At 39.1% G+C, this 26017-nt stretch overlaps 1 protein-coding gene across 1 annotated transcript in view; it reads left to right on the top strand.

Moving 5' to 3' along the window:
• Positions 1-12966, top strand: part of traf4a (tnf receptor-associated factor 4a) — a 30856-nt gene extending 17890 nt beyond the window's left edge. Inside the window, exons 2-7 of the mRNA XM_063907560.1 lie at positions 3016-3067; positions 6490-6594; positions 6718-6879; positions 7860-8021; positions 8719-8874; positions 10034-12966. Of these exons, the coding sequence (XP_063763630.1) occupies positions 3016-3067; positions 6490-6594; positions 6718-6879; positions 7860-8021; positions 8719-8874; positions 10034-10666 (1270 nt within the window). The 3' untranslated portion in view covers positions 10667-12966. The remainder of the gene's footprint in view (positions 1-3015; positions 3068-6489; positions 6595-6717; positions 6880-7859; positions 8022-8718; positions 8875-10033) is intronic.
• Positions 12967-26017: the final 13051 nt, after the last annotated feature.

Genomic DNA, 26017 nt, shown 5'->3' with positions numbered 1-26017 from the left:
TATACTGTATGCTGTCCGGACTTAAGCTGCTCCCCTGTGACATCCTAACGCGACACTGAAACACTTGTTTGTCGGCCTCTAGGCCTGGATGTTCACTGACGAGGGTGTGAACTGCGGTCTGAGATCTAAACATTTGTGGGAAGCTTGTTTTAGAAGAGCCTTGCTGTTTGTGAGGTGCAAGTTCCCGCTTGCAAGGGTGTTCAGACAGTTTTCCCTTTGGGCTTTGTGCTACAGTTGTGTTCATCCTTTAATAAGTGCATCAGGGCTACGACTAAATGACTATGCCTACTGATTAACCCCTTTTAATCTACAGCCCAAGTGACAACTCTAAATTATTTTTCTTGGCTGGCCAAAACATGGTTTGAAAAAAAAAAAAAAGAAGCAAATTAGATCATTTTAGAAACTGGAATCACCAAATATTTGGCCTGATAAATGAAATATAGAGTATACTATAGTATTAATCAATCATCAACTTTGCTTTCCATCGTGTTGATCAACTACCGTAATTGCTTTACGATTGATTTCGTAAACGTTGGCGTTGTTGTGGAAACAATCAATCGATTAGTTTATAAACAGCAAAATTAATTGGTAACAATCCTGATTATCTATCAATCGTTTCATTGAACAACTGGCATCAAAAGACTGAGACTCAGCTTTTCAGAGTTTCTTAAATCAATGAACACTGGAAATATTTGAGTTTCACACTAAATATTTAATGGATCCTTTTGAAAAACGAAGCCCTATATGATATTCAGTTATATGTTGGTCTTGTTGCTCTCTAGTTCTTTGTAGAAAGCCCTCAATATTCATATAACATGGATGTAATTGAACTGGAGCTGCGTTACACATTGGCCCAACCTTACACTGCTAATACGCTGTCACAAAGCGGCAGTGAGTTCAACTCACAAGCGACCAAGAGAGTCGAGCGGCATTATCAGCAGTGGGGCCTAAACACATGACTGTGTGGCTCCGGGAGCTTCTCTACGATCACGGGAGGAATCATCCTGACAGTCTGTGACTTGGCTCTTTTCGCCTGTCTGCCTGTCTGTGCGTCAGATACGGGGCCCGAGCTGGAAGGGGCCTCTGGCTGTCCCCTTGTCCGGAGCTGAGAGCCTGTCGCTTTACATCTCCTCTTGCTGCGTGGTTGCTGTACTCTCTATTCTCAAACATTTGAGATAATTCCTGGGTGATGGCGATGAGTACTGTAAATGATTTCACACTACACGTGAGATGCTGACTATGCTCTCCCAATCTAATCGATTGACCCTCTTTTAGAGCCCTTTGTGGCTTGTTAATTGGTCTCCAGCTCCCTGCTGACACAGTGACCCTGATGGAGAGGAATTACTGCTGTCTCGTCATGCATTAACCTCCCTACTTCACCCCCCTCATTTTCATCAACCCTACCCTCCCTCTCAGGCCTAACCTCTGTTCCCATCCCCCCGTCAGCACACTCCATGGCTTCACAGCATCTGGGTGGAGGGGGCCATGTGCACATGCACTCCCGTCCTGTCACATGTCGCTGTGCCTCTGGCAGCTGCGGTCAGGTGACACTGCAGCCAATCAAACACTGAGAAGCTAACACTGACTGTTGTCCCTTAATTAGTTTAAACATAATTTAGGCACAGTCTGGGTTAAGAGAGGCCTCTTTGCATGGGAGGTCAGATCAAGCTTGAGGGCTTGTGACTTTTAAACAAAAACACACTTCCTTGCATCTGTGTTGTCTGCAGTTTCAGTACATTTCATGTGAAAACTAAATATTAAAGAGAACTCATGCTAAAGACAATTTTCATTGTCAACCATCATGCAATCAAACTATGAATTCTCAAACTCTTCAGAGTCCACAATTCCTAAGTTGATGTTTTGTTTTGTCTGACCAAATGCTTAACCCAAATTTATTGTTTAACTATCACCTAAAACAGGAAGGAGCTTATACAAATAAATGTTGATATGACTTAATAGTTTATACAAAATATACAAACAATTGACCTACAAATGAAGACCTTACAAGAGCCTCTGATCCAGAAACAGCAGGGAGCCAAAGCAGTGCTGACATCTCCAGAGATTAGCTCCCGATTGCATTTACTGCATTTTTTAAGAAACCTTTGTGTGTCTGGATGGTTTTCCTGTGCAGCTGCAGGATCATGTGTAGCGGCTCACCCCTGGTGCCTCCATTATTTAAAAGTTTGAATATTTAATGATGACATCAGGGTGGGGACATCCTAATGAGCCATGGCACTCGCACATTTGGCCAGTGAGGGCTCCTCTGTGGCGCCACAAATACTGAGTAGGGGCTGTAATAAAGTCTTATTTGGGGGTTTAACTGCTGGAGGAGAACATTTAAGAAAATAAAAACTCTCCCATAAGTAACCAGCATATCGTTGTTTTTTTCCTGAGGAAAAGCCTCGAGCATGAAGGCAAAGTTTACCCTTTTTTTTTCTGTGGAAAACATGCCTGTTAAAACTAGCTCATTGTAATCTAGACTGTGAAATAGGGGCATAAATTAAAAACTGACTCTGAGAGAGAATCTATAAATGTAGCTGTGACCTGTATCATCAATCATCTCTTTATGAATAATGCCATCAGGCTCCAACTTGTAGTTTTGTCTTCTCCGGTATTAAAAATCTGTGCAGACATTTACTTTGAGGTAGAGATAAAAGAGCCTATGTCATTAAAGCCAGAAGTTCAAAGATCTGACTTCATTGTGCAGTGCGTGTTTGTACGTCATAGAGTGTGGTGAGTCAGACTTCTCAGATTAAGTGTTTGAAGAGACAGAATAAAACACAATGCGGAGCAGCGCTGCTCTTACAGCCTGTCAAAGAAGCGCCTTTTTGCTTCGCTTGTTCTCAGTCAGGGTTGGTGATACTGATCTCACTAAACACTGATTGTGATTTTAAAAATGGCTGACTGTCATTTTAGAGACGCTTTCTAAAAGGACACTAAGATGTTTTTGTCTGCAGTCATTCTCCATTTAGGTGATTCCACTAATAACTAAAGTATTCTGTTGTTTTCTTTCAGTGAGGGCGTCTTCAAGTGTCCGGAGGACCAGCTCCCGTTGGACTATGCCAAGGTACATTACAAACTAATAACACACTTTCTGACTCTATTACTTCCTTATAAATTATTATAATAGTGGACAATTTTAAAATGCTGATTTTTAACAATTATATTGTATTTTACACCATGTTCGCCATCTTAGCTTATACCATTTTATTATGATGAAGTTGGATATTTGGCTCAGGGTACAGCTGAGGCCTATAGTTTTGCAGATATTTGCAAAAGTGTTGGACAAATTTAAGCATTTACCTTATTATGTCGCTAAATAAAAACTATAAAAGGTAATGCCAATCCATCCAGTAGTGACAGAAATATTCAGCCCCGAACAAGTGGTGGACTTTTTTGACTACAAGCCCAAAATACAGCTAAAACATGCTAATAAACTGTTAAAATAAAAAATAAAGGCTTTCCAATCTTAGGAGAGTGACTTTAACCTTTAGTCACAGTCTAATTATATAATAATAAAAACAATGAACAACTGCACCAGTGAATCTCTTAAGATACAAGCAATAATCCTTAATGTAGAGTCAGCGGTTGTGTTTTATGTCAGTTGATTTGAACCACTATTTTTTTCTCAAAGTAAATATCTCCCAGGAGAAAATACAACTGTATTTAAATTTCAACTGTACTCTTTCTCTCTGTGTTTTTAAGAGACAGTTAGATGAAATTCTGCCCGAGGGGGGAGGAGATAATGACTAACTGTATTCAGAGTAAGAGGATGTGTCTCTCACATGTGAGATCCCCGCTGTAAAGAAAGAGAGGGACTGCAACAAAGGGATAAGAGTTTATTTCTGAACTATGCATCAGAGAATTTAAAACCAACCGACAATTAATGATCTTTCTTTTTTTGAGTAGAGTAGAAAAAAAGATAGCTTTATGTAATGTATCTCTCCCTTACAGTTAGTTAGCATTAGCTTGAATTAGCTGTCGAGCCATTAACCCGGAGATGCAGCAGTGCAGGTCTTAATGCTGTGCTGAGAGTGATGAAGGCGCCTGTAATAGCAGGGACTCCCCATGGGAAGGATGTGCTCATGGCACACCTGTCAGACGTTGTTATTTACCAAGGCTCCCAGTCGCCTTAAAATGACCCCATCCTGGTGGTCTACTGTCAGGGTTATTGTCCCGTTCGTTGCACACTGTCCTTCAAAAAATGTGCACAAACACAACTTTGCTCCTACAGTTATTAAAGGATTTTGCTGCTGCTGTAGTAGTAGTAGTAGTAGTAGTAGTAGTAGTAGTAGTAGTAGTAGTAGTAGTAGTAGTACTAGTACTAGTAGTAGTAGTAGTAGTAGTAGTAGTGGTAGTAGTAGTAGTAGTGTGACTAACAATGGCTAAACCAGACAGAATAAACCCCCAAGTTGGAGCTCCAAAGAGCTTAACCCCCCTGATCTGCCTGGGACTAAGTTATTAAAAGGTCATTACTGCAGTCTCCCTGCAGATTCCAAGACTGGAACAATGGAGGAGTGTGCTTTAGAGGGTTTTTTTCCCTCTGCCTGAAAGAATGTGATTATGGCAGCAAAAAAATGCCTGCCTCCACTGTAAAATTGCAAGCATCCGTTTTAATGTGAGATATATATGTTTGTGAAGCACGTTTAACAGGTTTACACACATGTTTGGCTCGTCTCAGGTTTCTAATTCCTAACACTGCAGCTTGAAACAATGAGTCAGATACAGGAACTGTTTTATTGTATATTATTTTTATGAATTCATTTTTAATTTGAAGCTGATAGATCCCATATGTCGGTGCATTAAAAGGCACGTGAGTGCATTGGGGCTTTTACTGAGCTGTTATTTGTTTAGAGGGCTGTTGTAACATTTTGAGGAAGTGGCTTTTCTTGTTTGACCACTGCTTTGCTTGTGTGACAGCATGGGGGGATGGAAGCAGAGCAGAGCTGTAAATCCTCGGGTCAGCGTGCTGTAGGGAAGGATTTGGGGTGTTTGGGCAGAAAAGTGACTCATCCCCATCACTCAGTGACCGAGGAAATATAAATCTTTTTCTCTGTTGCCAGTTTCTCTCAAAGGTCCCATAAACCCACAAACTAACTCATTGATTGTCACTGCAGCAACTGGGACGACACATTGCTGCAGTTTTCTCACGCAATTCATTAATCTTAGACATTCAGTCTCGTATAATGTGATAATGAAACCAAGATGTTATTGTAAAAAGCATTTAAAGAGTCAACATCTTGGTAAACACACTTTTTACTTCTTGTATGTTTTTCGGCTCAGTGTGCTTGTCTGCTTTTCAGCAGGGTTACTGAAAAACCTTTTTTTTTTTAAAGAAAGTTTGTGGAAGGGCCTAAGTCATGCGGCAGATACAAATTATGTTTCACTCCTGTACATTGTGAGATAGGGCATTTGTGCTGTGTTCACGTGTTTAATCAGAAAAATAAGATTCCAACTGGGAAGATTCACATGAATGTTCCCAAGAATCAGAACAACTAGGGAGCAGTGGTCTAGGTGTTGTTTAAATGCTCTGAGCAATAAAATACTTAACAAATTCTAGCTTCAATGTTGTTTCTACATTGCGACTTAAAGCTCATGGTCAAACTGCAGTCCTATGAACAACTTCTTAAATTGGGAAATATGATAATTGAGGAGCATGTGGATGCGGGTCTGCGCTCTCATAATGCCATTCTAGTTTAACATGTTTTTATAATCATTACAGTAACCTGTCTTAAATCTTTATTGTTGTTATTGTAAATATTCTTCTCTCTTTTTGCACTATTTTATTATCTTATTTGCACCATGTATGTTGAGTTGTTGGAGGAGCATGGGATATAAGATTTTCATTGCCAACATATACGTTGTATATGCTGTGCATATGACCAATAAAACCTTGAAACCTTGAACTATATTATATTTTCTTTTCACTCTCTTTCCAATTTGGTATGCTTCAAGGATTTCCCTCGGGATGAATAAAATCCTATCTTATATATATTTCTTTTCGGGAAAGAGCAATCAATACCAATCTCATCGCTGCACTGATAGAGGATGTGTTTAGCTTGGCTTCATAAAAGCTGGACTCAAGAGGGCATTGCTAGCTTCGCTTTGTCCAAAATAACAATACATGTAAATAATACGCCTACAAGCGACTCTAAAACCTACATACTAACACAATGTATCTGAATAACATGGAGAAATCTGTGAATTCATCATTTTAGAAGTTAAATGTTAACCACCCAGGGTCAAATACTGCATCGCCGCCTTATGTAATAGGTCAGCTTTTCTTGCTCTATAAGTAAAAGCCCAGATATCACCTACATTAATTAGCATTTCTAGTTGATCAAATGGGCTAATGCTTTTTTTGGTAAAATGCAGATTCAGACCCATTCACACCTTTTCTGTATGAAGGTGTAATATAAGAGTCTTCCAGCATTACCTGGTCAGCTCCTGCATCTGCTGTACTGACCTTGTCCTTTTTATTTTCTTCAGATCTACCCTGACCCCGAGCTGGAGCAACAGATCCTGGCTCTGCCCATCCGCTGCATCCACAGCGAGGAGGGCTGTCGCTGGACCGGCCAGATGAAGCAGCTGCAGGTGAGAAGCTGCAATATCGTCTTGTTTCATTATATTTATTTTTTATCTCAGCTGCTTATCAAACTGTGATATTTGCGTATTTCCTGACATGCGTTTGTGATTGTGTCGTTATGTGTCCTCCAGGGCCACTTCTCCACCTGTGCTTTCAACGTGATACCCTGCCCCAACCGCTGCTCAGTCAAGCTGACGCGTCGCGACTTGCCCGAACACCTGCAGCACGACTGCCCGAAGCGCAAGGTCAAGTGCGAGTTTTGTGGCAGTGAGTTCACCGGTGAAGCCTACGAGGTAAACACTCCAAACCTGTTTTTCTCCCTATTACAACTCAGCGAGAGTTTGACGCAAACATCATAGTTTCCATGCCAATTCGAAAGACATCTTTGTGAAATGCTGGAGGGACTAAAGCGGGTGGGTCTATTTTGAAATAACACGTGTTGGTATAAGAAAAGAAGCTTTGACTGGCTCTATGTGTTTTTACTGTGAGAGCGATCAGGGTCTCCTCACTAACACCTTTCTCATTTCCACCGCCCCTCCTCTGTTTACTCTGGCCCACATGGTGCCTCCCCTGCACACCGCTACAGCAGCCACTTATGGGTTTCACATTGGAATTACTCAGTCATCTTTACAACTATGAATCATTCAAAACCTTATATACCACTGCCAAATGAATGTTCTATTTTTGATTCATCAGCAGATTATTTTCCCAATTAAAAGATTGTTTGTTTTGCCTAAAAGGTTTATAAAAAGATGAGAATCTTTTTCATTTTCCAACGCCAAGGTGGCAGATGTAAAATGAATTAAAGTATGTTAGTATTAAATAAATATAAAACAAGAGAAAAGCAGTTGATCTTCACATTGGAGACACTGCAACTGGAGAATGCAAGAAAAAAATACTTGATTACACTTGTTTATATGATAAATACATTTTCTGGAATGTATTATAAGGAAGGAATGCTGACTATTTAAAAAGCCCTCAGAGTACAACATTTCAGTCATTTATTGTTTAGTGGGCAAGCCTGACAATGTAGCATACGTTAATTTCATATCCAGCAGTATTTTATTAAACAATAAGAAAATAAGATTATAAATCTGTCCAACAGGTCAAAACTGTACACAAAGCCTTAATGTTTTTTAGAGGACTTTGTATGTTTGTTCACTAAAATTAGGTTTTGATCTAAGCCACAGTTTATGTACTGCAATTGAGTAAAGTAGTATTGACTTTATAATCCTGCTTTAACTTTTAATGCCTTGATTCTTTTCTCTCTCAGAACCACCAGGGCGTGTGTCCTCAGGAGAGTGTATACTGTGAGAACAAGTGTGGGGCGAGGATGATGCGTCGTCTGCTGACCCAGCACGGCCAGGCCGAGTGTCCCAAACGCACACAGCCCTGCAAGTACTGCGGCAAGGAGTTTGTCTTTGACACAATCCAGGTCCGTTTCACACAAAGCTTTTCACTAGAATCTCAAGTGATGTTCAAATGATGTTATATTAGTTAAATAAGTTGTGTATCTGGCAAATGTTTGAGTCTATGTTTTCTTTGACTCCTGTCTTCCGACATGCAGGCGGCTACCTTTGACACAAAATCTTTTACAATGCGTTTTGTGTAGAATTTTTTTGTTATTTGTTTTCAGTTGAGGTAAATTCATTCGTTATAGAAATTTTATTTAGTCAAGCAACAACTGGTCGATTAATGTATTAATTCCATCATCAAAATCATAATCTCTACTATCATCACATAATTGTAGAAATAAGAACATTTCTCAGACACCAGGACCTCTCTTGGCCTGTGAACAATCTAAAATGGGAAAAATACTAACTTTTCAGTAATTCAAGAAAAGGAAAAGCAGCATAAAACTAATAACATTGATTGCCTGAGTTGTATGTGCTATTGTCAGCATGGTCCCAATATGTCCTATGTCTCTAGGCTTCATGTTCAGCTGTTTTCTATGTATTTTGGTCTATATTTACAGCCTAATTTTTAATACGACATTCCATTTCTTTCTTCTTTGGCGGGCATTTTCCATGTGCCACCATTAATCTGCGTCCCCACTGTGCAGAATGTGTTCTTATCACTCATGCTGTTGGTCAGCAGTGCACACATTAACACTTTCCTCGTCTCCTCTGCAGAACCACCAGTTCCATTGCCCTCGGTTTCCTGTCCAGTGCCCAAACCAGTGCGGCACACCAAACATTGCCCGAGAGGATCTGGCTAACCATGTGAAGGACAACTGTGGCAGCGCGCTTGTTCTCTGCCCTTTCAAAGAAGCCGGCTGCAAACACAGGGTAAGACTAAACTGCATCATTCAACACTAAAATGTATTTCTTGTTCTTGTTCTTGTTCTTCATCTTCTTCTTCTGCTGCTTCTCCTTCTTCTGCTGCTTCTTCTTCTTCTTCTGCTGCTTCTTTTCTTCTTCTTCTTCTTCTGCTGCTTCTCCTTCTTCTGCTGCTTCTTCTGCTACTTCTTCTTCTTCTTCTTCTTCTTCTTCTTCTTCTGCTGCTTCTCCTTCTTCTGCTGCTTCTCCTTCTCCTTTTCAACAATACTGGTTGATTTAACGGCCAAGCTTGTTTGTCTTGTTGTTTATATGCATTCACTTTTATTGTATTTCTTTGAAATTGTTGTTATTGTGGCCAAAATAATGATTTTTGTCATTTGGAACATACAGCACTTTGCCTGTAGGGTCTATTTTAATGAGAGCCAAACTTCTATATTCTGACAGTGCATTTCTGTCTATTTTTAAAAGTGACGTCAGTTTAAGAAAATGTGGACACGCTCGAGGGGAGGCGGCAGATGAGCATCATGCTCTATTAAGAATTTAAAAGAAGTTGGACCATTTTTAATAACATTCACAGCTGGAAATCTATGAATGGAAGTTAACAAACAGATGCAAACATCACCAAATGTTTGTGGTAGAATACAATTTAAATGTCACTATTTGCCACAAAATTCCACAACCTCTTTTTCACTTCTTCAATCAAAATAACATGACTGAAAGATGAAAGTAATCTTTCATTTCAAAATGTACAACTGAAGCCTGGCATGGTGTAAGACTTAATTGTAGATGAGATGCTGTGTTTAATAAATTGCATACATTTCAGATGTTTCTTTCTCATATTTGCATTCATTTTGACCCCCTATTAAAGACAAACCTCCAGTTTTTAAAGAATAAATAATGCAACTCTGTCCAATCCTTGTAATGTATTTGATTAATTTATATTTTACGTGGCCAAAAATATGTAGATATTTATTTTGGGGGAAAAAACTATACATGTATTTTATACCATAGAAAAATATTTAACAAAAATATAGATGCTCCAAATATGTAAATGTTTGTGAAATAAACAGATATAGATTGTGCTACTCTATGCCAGTAAGTAGATGTGAATGTGAAAAAGCTGTCCCCCTTTTTCACTGTAATTTTAAGTGATTCTTCTCTCTGGCAGTGCCCCAAACTGGCTATCGGTCGTCACCTGGAAGACACCACTAAGTCCCACCTGACTATGATGTGCAACCTGGTGGGGCGTCAGCGGCAGGAAATCCTGGAGCTGCGGAGGGAGATGGAGGAGCTGTCCGTCAGTCACGACGGCGTTCTCATCTGGAAGCTCAGCGACTACTCCCGCAAACTCCAAGAGGCCAAACTCCGGAGCAACCACGAGTTCTTCAGCCCGCCCTTCTACACTCACCGCTATGGCTACAAGCTGCAGGTGTCCGCCTTCTTAAACGGCAATGGCAGCGGCGAGGGCTCCCACCTCTCCGTCTATATCCGCGTTTTACCTGGAGAGTACGACAGCCTGCTGGAGTGGCCCTTCTCCTACAAGGTGACTTTCTCCATCATGGACCAGAGCGATCCGTCGCTTTCCAAACCCCAGCACATCACGGAGACCTTCAACCCCGACCCCAACTGGAAGAACTTCCAAAAGCCCAGCAGCACCCGCAACTCGCTGGACGAGAGCACCCTGGGCTTTGGCTACCCCAAGTTCATTTCTCACGAGGAGATAAAGAAGAGGAACTACATCCGAGACAACTGCGTCTTCATCAAGGCTTCGATAGAGATTCCCCAGAAGATAATGGCTTAAGATCCTACCTTTGTTTTCTTTTTATAAAGGAGCGAGATTGGTAAAGACTGGAACTGAGACACTTAACTTTGAACACTTCTACACACTTACCCTTTAGATACTTTCTGCCCTTCCAACCTCTCAACCACAGAGCTTGAATCGAGTCTGTTAGGCTGGGTGAGCTGACTCGGAGGACCTTGATGTATCACAGAGGAGAAAATGTTGGGTCGGCAGAACCATCACTGTCTGCTGTTCCTTTTTTATTACGTTTTTTTTATCTGTTTGCTGACCTTTTATCACAGTCTACAACAAAAAGCCTTGGAAATCAAACAGTGCCTAGAGAGTTTATCTTAAGTTATATTTTTGTTGTTATTTCTGCAGTACATATGTTAAAGATTATGGAAAAGATATTGAAAAAAGGTTGTGAAGGGTTTCTGTAGAGAGAAAGTTAGAAGCCGGTGAGAGAGATGTCCCATTCGGATGGTTTAAAGCAGACTCAAGCTCTAGCCCAACTGCCTTTTGTTTACATGCTCATACAGTATACTCCCACTGATTCCTGAACAAACACATAGCCCTTGCTTAGAGACTGCTCGTTCTGTACACAAAATACATTGAATTGATTAGATTCAACCTTGGTTATTTTTTGTGTTTTAAAAGGAATAGTATTATTTTTTGGTTTAGTGTAATAAGAAGATCAATACCACTTTACAACCATCAGCCGGATAGCTTGGCCTAGTACAAAGACTGGAAATAGCAAGGCTGGCTTTTTCATAAGGGTAAAAGAATCCACCTACGAGCATTTGTAAGACTTACTTACATTCACCACTTTATAACTTGTTTGTTTAATACATAAAAAAGTATTTATTGTCAGAGCCAGAACATCTGATTCATCCTGTTTCTAGCCTTTATGCTAGGCTAAGCTAACTCGCTGAAAGATATGTGGTAACAATTTTCATATGAGCAAATAAATGTAGCCTGTTTCCCAACAAGTCAAACTAACTAAAATGAAACATGCTGATGCTGATGCTGAGAAAATCGGTACCGGTTTAAAATCGCATGCACCAAAATGCAACTGTCAAGCTCAACCGAGGCTGTTTAGTTTTTTTTATGTCAAGTTGACAAGTTTTAACCCATTTAAGCTACAGATCTGTTTCTTGTAGTTACCTGCTCACCCACAGGAACTGTCTGTGACCGTAGTTTGACCCAGTCGTAAATAGCAGCAGGAGGAGTGTGCATTGATAGTGACCCTATGATGCTTCGTATTCGTTTAAAAGTACACCAATAGGGGGAAAAAAGCACCTTTCGACGGTCATTGGATGAGCAAAGCAGACAAAGAGGCCAATTGTCCAAGTACACGTGCATTTAATAGTGAAGGAAAAGCCATGTGGCCTTTTTATACAGTATGTCTTCGCATGAGGGTTTTAAGGTGAGCAGGGCAACATAAACACATGCATGCTACCACCTAGACCACATTTTTGTACTGTAACCTGTATTCTTGAAATCCTCTCCCATTGATGGCTATTATGTCTCTTTTTTTGGACTGTTTGAAAGTTGACAAAATGTCAAAAAAGTTTGTTTTGTTTTTTATATATACAGAAAATGTGAACGCTGTCGGTAATATAACCTATAAAGACAATGAACACTTGTCTGTGAAGTGAACTGTTTTACAAGCCCGAGCATGGGTGGTGTACTGTTGGAAAAGATAGTAACGGTTTCTGCAAATATTTGGGTGTTTCGGGACTACACCTTTTGTTGTTTCCATGGTCCCCGGTGTGTATCTTCAGCTCAACACACAATTTTGCAACGGAAAACAATTGGAGGGATGTGTGCTACACCGTTCTCCATCACAGCACCATCAGACAGGTGGAGGACTCTGTCGATACAGTACACTACAATCATATGTGATGTAAAAATGCAGAAGCACATTCTGTCATTTTACTATTATACATGGAACATTTCCTTATTTCTTGTCATAATACCAGCTGATATTTTACAGTGATTTAAAGAAGGGAGAAGATACAACTTTTTTGTAAGATTCTGTATTTTTAAAAATACTTAGCTGTTTTATACAAACGCTTTTCGTTGGAGAGTCGGGGTCGACTTTGGGAATTTTCATACCCTTTTGTCTCTTTGGACATATGGATAATTTGTTTGTACTTGTGGTTTGAGCCTCACATATTCTGTCTGTATTATTTCCTCTTAAAAGTATTTATTTTAAAGAGCCTTCATGTGAGTTTTCACAGATGGCACAAATTCTTTAATATGTTGATTGATGAGTGCTTGTCAATTTCTTAAATGAAATAAAATAACATATATTATAATTGTGTGTTCTTTTTTTGTTGTCCTCAAAGACTGATCAAGTTAATTTAGTCAAACAGCAACAACAACATACTGACCTGAGAAAATCCTGCCGGCATCCACACAGATTTATGTCAGTGTGCTCTTCCAGAAACAAATGCATTCAACAAAGATCAGTAAAACAAGTCAAAGTCAAAGAAAAGGGTTGGGCTCTCATAAAGTAAGTTTTGCAGTGTGGCTATCTCCTCCCTTTACCTAGATGATGCGTTTGGTGTAAATAAAAATATCCTGAAATAAATCTTGAATCAGTGAAAGCTAAAAACAAGCGCTCCTTTGCTCCTTGATGGAAACAAAATCATCCTTGGGTTTGTTAGCAATAGTACGAACTCTAAAAACACACTTTCACAACTTTAAAACGTTTTTGTGTTGCATAATATCCCATACTGCACCACACAAACTATCTGACAGTAACTTAATACTTAACTGACCTGGTTATGATAACACCTGTGTTAAACTGCTCTTCCATAATGTCTAGGGATTTTAAAAAGGGGTTTAGTAAAGTAACACCAGCAAGATATCTTGAGTTAAACCCCTAGTTTGAGTCATGTTCCATAAAGCCTGGATTCAACACTTCCCACATTGCAGTTGGATGTTTTGTTAGATCCTTCCTGCTTGATTCATTAATGTCTATCTGTTTGGTAGTGAGATTTACTTCTCACTACCACATTTTTAAAACAATCTTTACGTTAAATTTGACCCAGCCCAACTGTGCACTACATCAGATTAGATTCTATTGATACTACTTCACATGTGTACAAGGCGATGTTTCCTCTAAAATAATTGTATATGCTTTACAACCCTTTTCCCAGGCAGTAGTAAGCATGATACATTTACTTCTACACAAACTAGACCTGAGGAAAACAAAGCATTAACATTAAGAAATGAGTTTTCAATCTGAAACTGATTTGGATATTCAAGTCCAACCTGATCTGAATATGTAAGCATAGTTGGACCTGAGGGTCTAGGATCTTGTTAATGGGACAAAAATCACTCAGCTTTCCTATCAAATGTGCCAAGTGTGTCTAATAACAAGCGCAACTTCTATTCCAGACATATCAGATGAACCCATATGAGCCAATTGGTTTTATTTTCACTTCATCACCCACTCAGTGATCTAGGTTAAAGGTGAAAGCCATTTCTGTCCTGCCTCTTCTGTAGTTTTTGCTACGAGATGGAAAGAAGCAGAGGAGCAGAGGAAAGGGGGCAGAGGAAGTGAGGCAGACACCATCCCTGCTTTGAAGCGATGCCCGGAGTTTGCATTAGCTTGCAGTTTGGATGGTGTTCAGTGCAGCAGGATTTATGGAAGTGGAAAATAAGCTTTTAACGTCCAAGACACTGAGAGGTCCCTCGGGAGGACAGTCCTGTTTTCCACTTACTGTAGGCGGTCAAAGTATTTCTAAAACATAAATTCTCCACTTTCTCATTCTTTTTTTTTTCAATTCTAAAATGAAAACATCATCTGTTTTAGGAATACAGTAGGACTTTTCTTTACTTCTGTACACTGTCTTCCCTTTTGAGGATATTGCCAATATCCTTGTTTTTCATTCACCATGGCTGTTTTTAAGCTTCCCCACAGTTAGAGGGATCATTCATTTCAGGGAGGGGACCTCTGGCCAGGGCTGTCGCCTCCCTCTCTTAAGACCGGTACAGAACGTTCATAGATGAAGTTGAAGAGTATAAGAGCCAGCCTCAAACTTTCCTGGCGCAGGGTGTACAACCAACAGCACTGTGCTGCTTCAGGGCAACACAGAATGAAAATAGTAACAACTAATTATATGTTAGCAAGCTCCATGTGTCCCATGCAGCGCGGCATCACGTGTTGCTCCCAGTACAGTGCTGCCCTTTGGCTTAGCTCTCTTTTTTTCAGTTTGCTTGGTAAATGATTTGCAGGTAGAGAGAGATAAGTTCTCATACACACTGAACACACAGCAGTGTCATTCCTGCTTGGTGAGCTCACCGAACCTTGGGTCAAAGTATGCTATAGATGCCATCTGGGTTAAAGGAGGAGGAGGTGGTGGGAGTGGTGGTAGTGGTGAAGGCGGAGAAAGGCCCAACCCATGAGGCTTTCCTCACCCATACAAAATAACATCAAAGAGGAGCTGTGGTTTATGATGCAGTGCCATGCTGTCGTCCCTCATAAGTTAAACAGGTCTGCCTCATAGTGCAGGAACTGGACCTCGCTGATGAAATCTGAGAAGCAAAACAGGATTCGCACATAAGATTTAAACAAATGATCAGACAAAAAATCTCAGTGGTTGAGAACAAAAGTTCCTTTTTTACCTTGAAAACAAAAGTTTGACAAACAAATACTCTAATGCATTGAGGCAGATGGCAAGGTGTTTTTGAATGCCCTAAAAAACAATTCTTAGTAAACCTTGAGTTAGGACTCTTCGCAGTGTTAATAATTTGTATTGTTAATTTTAGGGTATAAATTATTTACTGGGTCCTTCACCATATAAAGTAAAGTAAAAAGTAAAAAGGTACAGTGAAGAGGGACCTAGCTTGTAATAATACCATGTGATTTTTTAAGGCAGCAGAACATGCTTTACTTAAACACCCTAATTTTCTTACATCTTGTCTTACAGCCATTTATTCATAGTGACCTATACATTATTAGGTTCATGGTTAGTGTGTTATTGATACCACATAGTTACACTGTGGACCTTTTTGCATGTTAGTTCTTAGATTACCTAAATCTAATCTTCTATTACTCACAGGCAGCTCCACCCATCCCTAAAACCAAATGGCATTAGCTGTGAGTCTATAATCAGTAATCTTCACTTATCGCAACAAACAAGGGTGCAATGATTGATCGTCATAAGAGAATATTGTAACCTCAGCTCAGTATGTAACTAAAACACATTTCCTACATAAATAATTGTAGTCATTGAGAGGCCTGCTTTTGACTGCTGCAGTAGCCTATACACTATTTTGAAGTTTTATGTTTGTTAATAAAAAGCTTGCAGACAACAGATATTGCAGATAACAAAAGCTGGATTCCTCTCAACTCTAAATAAACCCTTAAGTGTTACCCAAGCATCTGCCTCTTGGATCACAGAATGGATGACATGATAAGGTTGTCTGAACACGCTGACCTCACTGACATGGCTGGCTTCTCTGACAAAACAGCACAGCATCAGAAAATACAGCTTGAATGATTTATTTTTTGAAGTAAAAACCTACCGCCTCTCTTTCATATTGATTTATGCATTTCCTCTGATGTAGTTCCATCCAGTGAGCGTTTGAAAGCCAGTTGAATAAGATTAGAGGCAGTGACCTGGGGCCAAAGGTCAGTCAAGCCCACCGTGGCTACCTGCAAGCACTACGATGCTCCCAGGCTTGGATCAATCACTGGCCTGAATTACTGAGAGATAAAAATCTGGCATGAAAAGTAAAAACACAAACATATGTGCAATATTATTTTGTCCTTATTGCAAACAAATAGAAGACTGTGTTTTGTTCAACATTTTTGCATGTGTTAGCCATCCAATATGCCCCTGTTTAGTGAGTGGAAGGTATAGGGAGAAACGGGTGCTGATTTGATAAATATGAAAACTAAATACAGACAGACTTCTGCAATAAGTCCCCTCTACTGCATCTGGTGCTATGATAATGTAAAAATACAAATCAAGATGGTAGTTACATATTGTTGTGTATATATTTTATTTTATTTTGGTAACAATATTATGACGTGACTTGTTTGAATGTGTGCAGATGAATGGCATCTTCCCATAGGCTACAGGTGTGTGGGCGGGGCTGACCTTTGACAGTTGCGCGTGGTGTGTGCGCAAGAGCCGGCTAGATGTTGTCTAATGCCTTGCAGACTCGTGATCATATTTTCAAAACAAATGTCCAATGTAATATATCTAAAGAAACGACAGTTGGAAAGGGAGAAGTAATAGGCTACATGAACAACGTGAGCAAATGAGCTCCAAGATATCAGAATATGAGTTTAATTGAGAGACATTGCCAAACTTGCAAAGTTATCTTGCAATGTGGAGATAATGTATTACTACAACAAACTGCATTAAAACAATGACCATCAGTCATCTGAACAGCTCGACTTGGATTGCGACGAATTCATCTTCATCTTCAACTCAAACCACGCCGCCTGCGTCCTGTGATGTAAACAAACCCACCACCACCCACGGTAAAATAACACACTGCTTTTATGCCGCTCATTGCCATGCAATCAAAACACATACTTTGGTTTTAAGCTTTGTTGTGTACTTTTCTCAAAACACATTTGAGGTGCTTGTAAATTGTTTTGGATTATACTTTATATGTTGTATCAGCCCCAGCCCATGTTCATTTTTTCTCACTAACTCAATAAGAAACACTAAAGACATATATATTGCAGCGATTAAAATTATTCAAACTCAAAGCTGCCCATCATGGATATTTGAAGCATTTTTTAAAGTCACAGTACAAAAACAGCCAGTATTTGACAACTCCGTTTCTCTGACAGCTCTGATGAAAACATCCAGAGAGGTGTGTGTCTGTCGCCTCAGTTTTGTATAGTGTAGTGTATGAGAGAAGTTTCTGTATGAGGTAGTTTCTCAATATCTATTGCTTCCTGATATGTGACCTTAAATTATTATGATCTTGTGACTGCTAACTGCAAACACATCAGTGTTACTGAGTTGAAGTGCCATGAATGTTGCAGGATGAGCACAACCATGTGCCACTTAAAATACATTAATATAAATGTTTAGCATACTGTGCTAGTAATTGTTACAATTATGAAAATGAGTATACTCTGATTCCTGATGGCTATATTTTAATATTTATTCCTGATTACATTCTGTAACTTACATTATTGAGTTAGCAAGCAAGCTACAAGCATTGCCAAAAATCAGTGGCACCCAATTTGTTAGATTTCTGTATGAATTAATTTTGATATATATATATAAATATATATCTTTTTTCCCTTTGTGAACATCTGTGAATGAAGTTCACCCACAGGGTTTGGCATTTTAATAAGCACCTTCTCAGATAAGACAATGCATGTTTAACTTTCATGGTCATGTGAGCAGTGTGTACGCAGGAGGTTTGTGGTTTGAGTCGCTGAACCTGAAAGGCCTCTTCGCTGACCGTTGCTTACACGAGTCGACATTCATGATGACAAATCTTCCCAGCAGCGTGTGAACCTCTGGAGGCTTTCTGGTCATCAACAACAAAACCTCTGTTGAAGAATGTCACTCTGACTGTACTCTGTGTCCCTGTGGCTTGTTATCCTCCTATTTTCCAAATTCCCCTGCTGCCCAGGCAGTTCTTCAATTCCACTCCTATCCTTAGTGAAAAGGACACCACTCTACTCAACCTTATCTAGGCCAATGTTAATACTCATTTTTGGGTTTCAGTTATCATTCTACAGATGGAATTGCGTGTCTAGTAATCCAAGGATAAGGTAGCTACTCTTGATTTTGTTATTGATACTAAATCAAGTTCTGCAGTTTTTATGTGTTTCAAATGTGGCCATAAAAGTGCAGTTAATTGTTTTGGTTCACTCTCAGATCTCCTTATGTAACTTTCGGCCATAGCAGGCAGCTGTTTTTAGTGTTAAAGTTCTTAAGACACACAGCAGACAGGCAAACATTTAGACTAGTCAGTGAACAAGTATTTAGCATCTAAAGAGGCAGATACTTTCAGGAGTTGGTTGAGACCAAACACTGAGCTGAATTAAAAAGAAAAAGAAAAAGAAGAACGACTTAAAAACAAATGTTAATTAGCTTTATAACAGCTGCTTTTATAAATGAGCAATTTACTCATGTGAAGCAAAATCTGGTTTAAGAAGAAGAAAAAACATTTTCAAGTGAATTCCTAATATTTTTGTCTTGACTAGATTTTGCCAAAAATGGATTTTCAAATACTTTCCATGTAGGACTACATGAAAGCAGGAAGTTGATATGAACTTTGCTATGATTCCATTGTCTTTCAATAGTAAAAGCAGCATTATATTAACACTTAGCCATACTGTATAGTTTAGATCGACCAGCCACACATCTTTAGAAAGGTTTAGCCAATATCCCACCGCTCCTCTATGGTTAAGATAGCATGACTTAGAAAAATAGAAAAGAGCTCTCTTGGCCTGAAGTCCAGCAGATAATGTTAACTCCAGCCTTTAGTTCATAAGTAATGGCTTTCTGTGGCTCCAACTATGCAACCCATAATCTGGCTGTATGGTAAACGCCATCATGTGAGATACATGAGCAGAGCAAAATACCTTAAGATCTTCCAGGCCGGACAAAAACAGACATTTTATTGGTCTTTTATAGCCCATTTCCTGGAGTTCAACTGTACATTTTGTAAGATAACTAACTGGTATTGTCTAAAAGGGATATATACACTGCCTGGCCAAAAAAAAGGTCACACACTCTAATATTCGTTGGACCGCCTTTAGCTTTGATTATGGCGCGCATTCAATGTGGCATCGTTTCCACAAGCTTCTGCAATGTCACAACATTTATTTCTGTCTTGCATTAATTTTTCGCCAAGATCTTGTAATGATGACGGGAAATTCAGACCACTCCGCAGTCTTCTCCAGCACATCCCAAAGATTGTCAATCGGGTTCAGGTCTGGATTCTGTGGTGGCCAATCCATGTGTGAAAATGATGTCTCATGCTCCCTGAACCACTCTTTCAAAATTTGAGCCCGATGGATCCTGGCATTTTAATTTTGGAACATGCCCGTGCCACCAGGGAAGAAAAAATCCATTGATGGAATAACCTGGTCACTCAGTATATTCAGGTAGTCAGCTGACCTCATTCTTTGGGCGCATAACGTTGCTGAGCCTAGACCAGACCAACTGCAGCAACCCCAGGTCAAAGCACTGCCTCCCACAGGCTTGTGACCTTTTTTTAGGCCGGGCAGTGTAGTTATATATAATAAAAGTTATTTTTTAACACACGACAAAGCTGTGTTTCACACATCAATTAATCCCAAACCTCTCTTACCCCACATTAGGAATTTGTCAGAACAGGCAAGGACGATATGTACAGTACTGCCAGTAAAGCATATTTTGCCTGAGTGCGGTTGAAATTCAGTCTTTGTTTTCAAAAAGAGAAAAAAACAACTTATTGCAAAATATTGCGATCAGTGCTACTGTGTCTTGGAAACAGTGATGTTTTTCAACATCTGTTTAAGGTATCCAATTAAAAAACGTTCTACTTCAACTTTCATGAAACTTGATTGAATTGTGTAACTATGGAATAACATTTGATTTGTTTAAACATCATTTAACTGATTAAAAATAATACTTCATTGCTTCTGCCAAAAGTGTGATGGTTTTGTGTTCAAACTTCATCTACAGTAGCAAGCTGATCGTAAATTGCTGTAATTTACCAACACAAATTGAGAATTCAACAAAGCCATGAAGTAAACCATCATATTACATAACCTCTTTATGGTTTGTTTTGCCAGTTGATCAGCTTAGATATAAAGTAAAAAAGTGGATTTTTAGCAGTGCAAACTTAAAGGAGTATAAACTTAATGGAAGTAACTATATACAAACATCAATAGAAACAAGAAAGTGTATTTAGATAAAAAGTCACAAAGGAAGATGGAATTAATTACATTTTAGATTATTACTGTGAATTAATGTGTGGCAAACATCTCAAAGCAATCTGTTTTAAAATGTTTTATATATATATATATATATATATATATATATACAGTATATATGTCTACCTTTTTTTAAATGACTCAAAAAGATCATTTTCTTCAGTCCTGAGCCTTTGGTAAACACATAGCAGGTTGCTTACTACCAACAGTATATTTCAGTGTTGTACTCATGGAGTAATGCCCTGCAGTAGCGATGTCACACTCCTGTCAAGCCCAGTCTAATCCTATTACAACCACTTTCATCATCACCAAGATATCAAGATTAAATTTCCTGTGTCAACAGCGATTATACTGGGAAGGCAATGGGATTGCTGAAGCATCCAGATGGGCAAAAGCAACTGGAAGTGATCAGTAATAGTATAAGTATAGATTATGCAGTTCACCACTGGATTGGGTTGCTGCAAAAGCCCTTGCCCTTCATGATATAAATGCTGCTCAATTATCCAACTGAAGAAGTAAAATCAAATCCATTTGAGCCATTAGTTGCATTTCAACACTGCAAAAACACAATCATTTTTCATCCTTTCATGTTAAAAAGAGGAAACAGAGAAAAAGAGAGAAAAGCTTGACCAGATGGTGCAGCCAAGATTATCCTCTAAACATGGCTTCCAGTCTCTCTGAGCCCCTAATGGCAACACTGTCGTTTCAAAGAGGTAAACACATTCAAGTCAGTGTCAAGCAGGTCTCTCAACAGGGAGTCTGCATGTTTAGTATCTTTGTGTGTTTACTGTAACGCGGTCAGGGAAGGGTTAGTCAAATAAGTGTGGTTTGTCTTTTGACCCAGCTGCATTGAAACACACAGCACCACCCACACTCACACTTCCTCCCCCCACAAGCTGCTGCTCTAGGCAGAGGAAGCTGCCTTCCACAGGCTTTCCTCATCTCTTACTCATTTGGAGACACCACCCCCGACCCCTGAGATCACCTCACCTCCTTATGTGAAAAATGAGCTCTTTTTCATTGAGGAAATGGTTTTCTAAAAGAGCAGGATATAACATGTAAAACACACAATCCCCCTTCTCTGCTCGGTCAGGATTTACCTCATCCTGAGCTGCAGGAACGGCCAATTCCACTTCAATGGTGGGTGTTATTTTGACCATCTGAGGGAGAGAGAGAGAGAACGGTGTGAGGGGTGTCACTGAGCAGAGGTAGATTGGAGCCGTTGCCACGGTGAACGTGCTCTGTTCCACCAAGCTGGCCTCTGATTGGCCAGAGCCAGGGCTGAGGGAAGGAAATTCTGCCAATTGGAAACAATTGATGTTTTGTTGCCGGGCCAAGCTGCCCTGACACAAAGCTGACATTTATTGGCAACGAGGTTGCTCCTCAGGTTTGAAAAGGTGACTCTTTAAAAAAAGAAAAGAAGACTCATTGGTCGTGTGTTGCTGATTCTATCTTCCAAAATAAAATCCCATTTTAAAATAGGAAGAACTGTTCTGATCTCTATATTTAGAAAACACCTGCTACATACTCAAATATCCCAGTAATTAAAATGTCAAATCATATTTAATTGTCTTTTTGATAACTGATTTTGTTTCATTGGCTGAGCATCTCATATATAAAATCGAATTTGTATCGTGGCAGACTTTTTATATCAGAAAATATCGAACTGCTTTCCAAAGAATACTTCTACTATTACATTTTGATTAAACTTGTGTTTTATATCAATAACAGAGGCTTTATTAGTGAAATGGTTGTCTTTTAATAAGAGCAGTTAAGTTTGTTTAACAAATTGTTAAACAGGAAAAGTCTGCTCTTCTGTTCAAACATTCTTACACTAATGCTATTAAGAACGAGGTTACTCAAATATTTGGTTTGGTAAACCAGCAGACACTGTCCCTAGTAGCAAAATAAAACTGTAGCCATTCATAAATGAGCCACCAACTTTTCACATTAACAAATATACAGAAACCTGAGTATTGATTTCTGCGGTCTACCAGCTCAATAAATACTCCGACTACTGTGTCATCAAAACTCATGAGATAATAAGACAACGCTTCTATAAAGTAAATATTATTAAAAAATAAACATTGCTGTAGGTTTCATAAGATGCTGATGTTATCTATATGAAAACCTTCAGAACCTGAATATATCAAATAAAAACGTGATACTGTACATTTCTGGCTTGCAATATGTAAGATTCAGGATTTATTTGCTTACCTTATTGCATTTCAGCAGTTCAAACAAATAGATCCTTCTTTCTTTTAATCAAATCTCATTTCTCTATGATGTCAGTGTGTTTGAAACTGTGGGACATGAACTTTCTGATCTTTGTGCAAAGGATGAAAAACAATGAGCTCAGCATGCTCCATAGAGGCTTCTGTCTCTCTGAGTATTCTTGTTTTTTATTACCTCCTTTATAACTTGCGTTTGAGCAAAAAAAAGTATTCAGCAAATACTTTTATTTCCTTCTTACAATGTAAAACTGTTAAGGGTTTACAATAAAAGCCCTTTTGATCTACATTTAAATGTAACATATGCTGTCATTTATTAGATCATGTTGCACAATTACAAAATAAACGCCACTTTAAGAAACACCAAAGAATATGTGAATCCTTATGATTAACTCATTTATCAAAAGATTTCCTCCAACTAAAAGTAATTTGGTGTTATTTTGATGACTGTGTCTGGCATGCGTAAAGCAAGTATGCTGCATGTCATGATGTCTTTCATTAGTCGTGCATCTCAAACAGCCAGACACTGATTGTCAGCTTCACATGAGTAATTGAATCGGGCGGGCATGCTTAGACACTTGGCTCTAATTGCATTGCTCTTTTGGACCATGACGACTATTGTCGGGCTGAAATTTTCCCCTGCAGTACTGCTAATTGCATATGTAAATCACCAATAGTTGGCCCCTAACAAGAAGGGAGTGTTAACGCGATAAAAGGAATGTACCCACTGCGGTTGATTTACAGCAGGACTGGCTGGCGTCCATTGGTGGAGGTTGAAAACAGGGATCTGTTAAACATTGTTTTTTTACCGTTTCTATTGCAAGATATGATATTATTGGCTTTGTTTTGGTATGAAAATTATAAGGGGGCAGAAAAGTGGGAGGGTTTTGAGGGTGGTTGGTCTGATGGAGGAGGATAATGTACCAACTTACTAATTAGCAGCAATATGTGATCAGTCAGATGAATGAAGGTTGTTGATTTTGAATTTAAACAATAATTAGTTAATCCTTACAAACAGTTCATCCATCTTTCACATCAGGTTTTTTTTATGGCTTGAACCAAAACAACTAAGAAAATGATTGTTCCCATTTCAAAAAGCTATCATGAAAAAGTTGATCAACAGCTTTTTTCTTTATGATTGTTGTTAAAGAAATTAACAAACAATTTACTACCTATGTGTGTGTTGGTAGTTATATTATTGTATAGAAATTGGAGTCAGATTTTATATTAAATCACGGAGAAACTAATTGTAAATGTTTGAATGTTTGTAACTGAAATAATGAATTTGATTTGTTTGAGGCGATTTAACCTCATCATGACTTATTTTTCCACGGGTAGCTGCTAGATAAACTGTACAGGAATATCCTTTTTATTGAGTTAAGACACTGGTGCCAAAGATCAGCCAATGCATTGAAAATTGAGAGCAGCAGAGGAAGGAAAGGTCTTAAGTTTGTCAGCATCGAGATGATTGTGTCACAGAGGTTGTGTCAAATCTTGACACAACTGAAAAGTGAGCTGATTGTTTCAGTCAAGAGGGGTGTCCAGAGAAAATATTTTCCCAACACTGGGCAGGGCTTTACTTTTTTAAGACAAACATCTCAGACCCTGTTCTTGCCCAAATAATTTCCATACAGTCCCTTGAAAGTCTCCTCAGAGTGAGTTATGTTTCCCACAGGGCGGTGCAGGGAGTATTGAGGACGATGGGGTCACGTTTCAATTTCCCTACAGCGTTTCCTCCTCCCTCTCAATCCTGCTGTGGACTCTTCCTTATCCTCCTCCTCCTCCTTAGGGTGTGTTGAGCAGTCATTCACATCTGGAGCTGCAGCCGTGGGGCCAAACATGGCGCCATCCCAGCACTGAGCCAACACCACACAAACACACACTGATTCCTGTTTGTCCCAAAATCCTGTTGTCACCAGGGAGTTTGCTGCTCACACTTAACTCATTATGTATTCATACAGAAGTACTGCAGTACTGTACAGTTGTTTCAGTAACGCTAGGTTTTCATGTGGGTCGACAAAGCAAGGAAAAAGAGTCACTCTACTTAGAAAAATCCCTCCCACTGAAGTGCCCTTAAAAGCTCCTTAAATTAATCCTGAGAAATTAACATAAGTAGATACCATTCCTTTCTCATTGAGGCAGGGCAGACCCTTGTGCATGTTAATTGTCCACAGCTTTTATAATCCAGTCTTCCACATGTGGGACCTGATCCAGTCTGCCTGTTTCTGATTAAGAATTGTACACGTGGGACGAGAGATGCTGAGATCTGCGGTGTGAGGGATCTGTGGTACATTTTTCTGGGTTTGTGGGATCCAAAACTATTGTCTTGATTGGCCGGCTGAAACTTTGCTGTCATGATCAAACTTGTGATTATTGCTAATTTTCCCAGCTGGATGAAAATAATACATGCCTAGAACAGCTGGGTAATTATATCTGTGGAAGAGACAGGCAGCAGAGATTGGATGATTCCTTCCTTTTTTGTAAGGAATATTTTTAAAACACCACCCTTGAACATTTGAACTTTATTCCTGTTCTTTCATTGGAATCCATGGTTTAGAAATGACGTAAAGCGTGCGTCACTGTGAGAAAAAAATCGTGAGAGAACAAAATGTCTATCATGTTTTGTGATGACGGCGTCTTAAACAATGCATTAAATCCCTTAGCAAGCAGAGACCTCGGGAAAAAAAGATAGCCCACAGAGAAAATACTGTAAACTTTATAGTAATATCATGTTTCAACTTACTATTGATCTCTTTAAGGTAATAAGACAGCATACATATGCTGATAACATAATTAGCAACAGGTTGGTTAACAGTCATACAATATTTTACAGATCCCTGACAAGAGGCTACAAGTGGTCATGGGATTTTCCCATTTAGCTGAAAGCTCAGAAGAAGCTAGTAAATGAATATTTAAAAAATGATTTTGGCTGACTCATCATCTAACTTGATAATCTTTCCAATCTTTTAGTAAAACAAAACCACAAAATGTTCATCCAGACCTTTAATCTTAAGTGACTAAGAATGTATAGCCCTCAAAAACCTGGTCATCTACTTTGCAAGGACTGTGTAGATGTGTTTTTTCTGATGTAGCTAAAAATGTTGCACAACTCGGATTGGTGCATGGGATATCACCCGTTTCCTGTGGTTGGTCGAGAAATGAATTTAAAGAATATAGACATGTCCTATGTAAAAAAACTTCTGTTTTCAGACAAACACA

This window comes from Eleginops maclovinus, chromosome 18, assembly GCF_036324505.1.
Source record: "Eleginops maclovinus isolate JMC-PN-2008 ecotype Puerto Natales chromosome 18, JC_Emac_rtc_rv5, whole genome shotgun sequence".
Lineage (NCBI taxonomy): Eukaryota > Metazoa > Chordata > Actinopteri > Perciformes > Eleginopidae > Eleginops > Eleginops maclovinus.
Note: the sequence above shows the minus strand (reverse complement) of the source record. Positions and strands in the feature narration are given on the sequence as shown.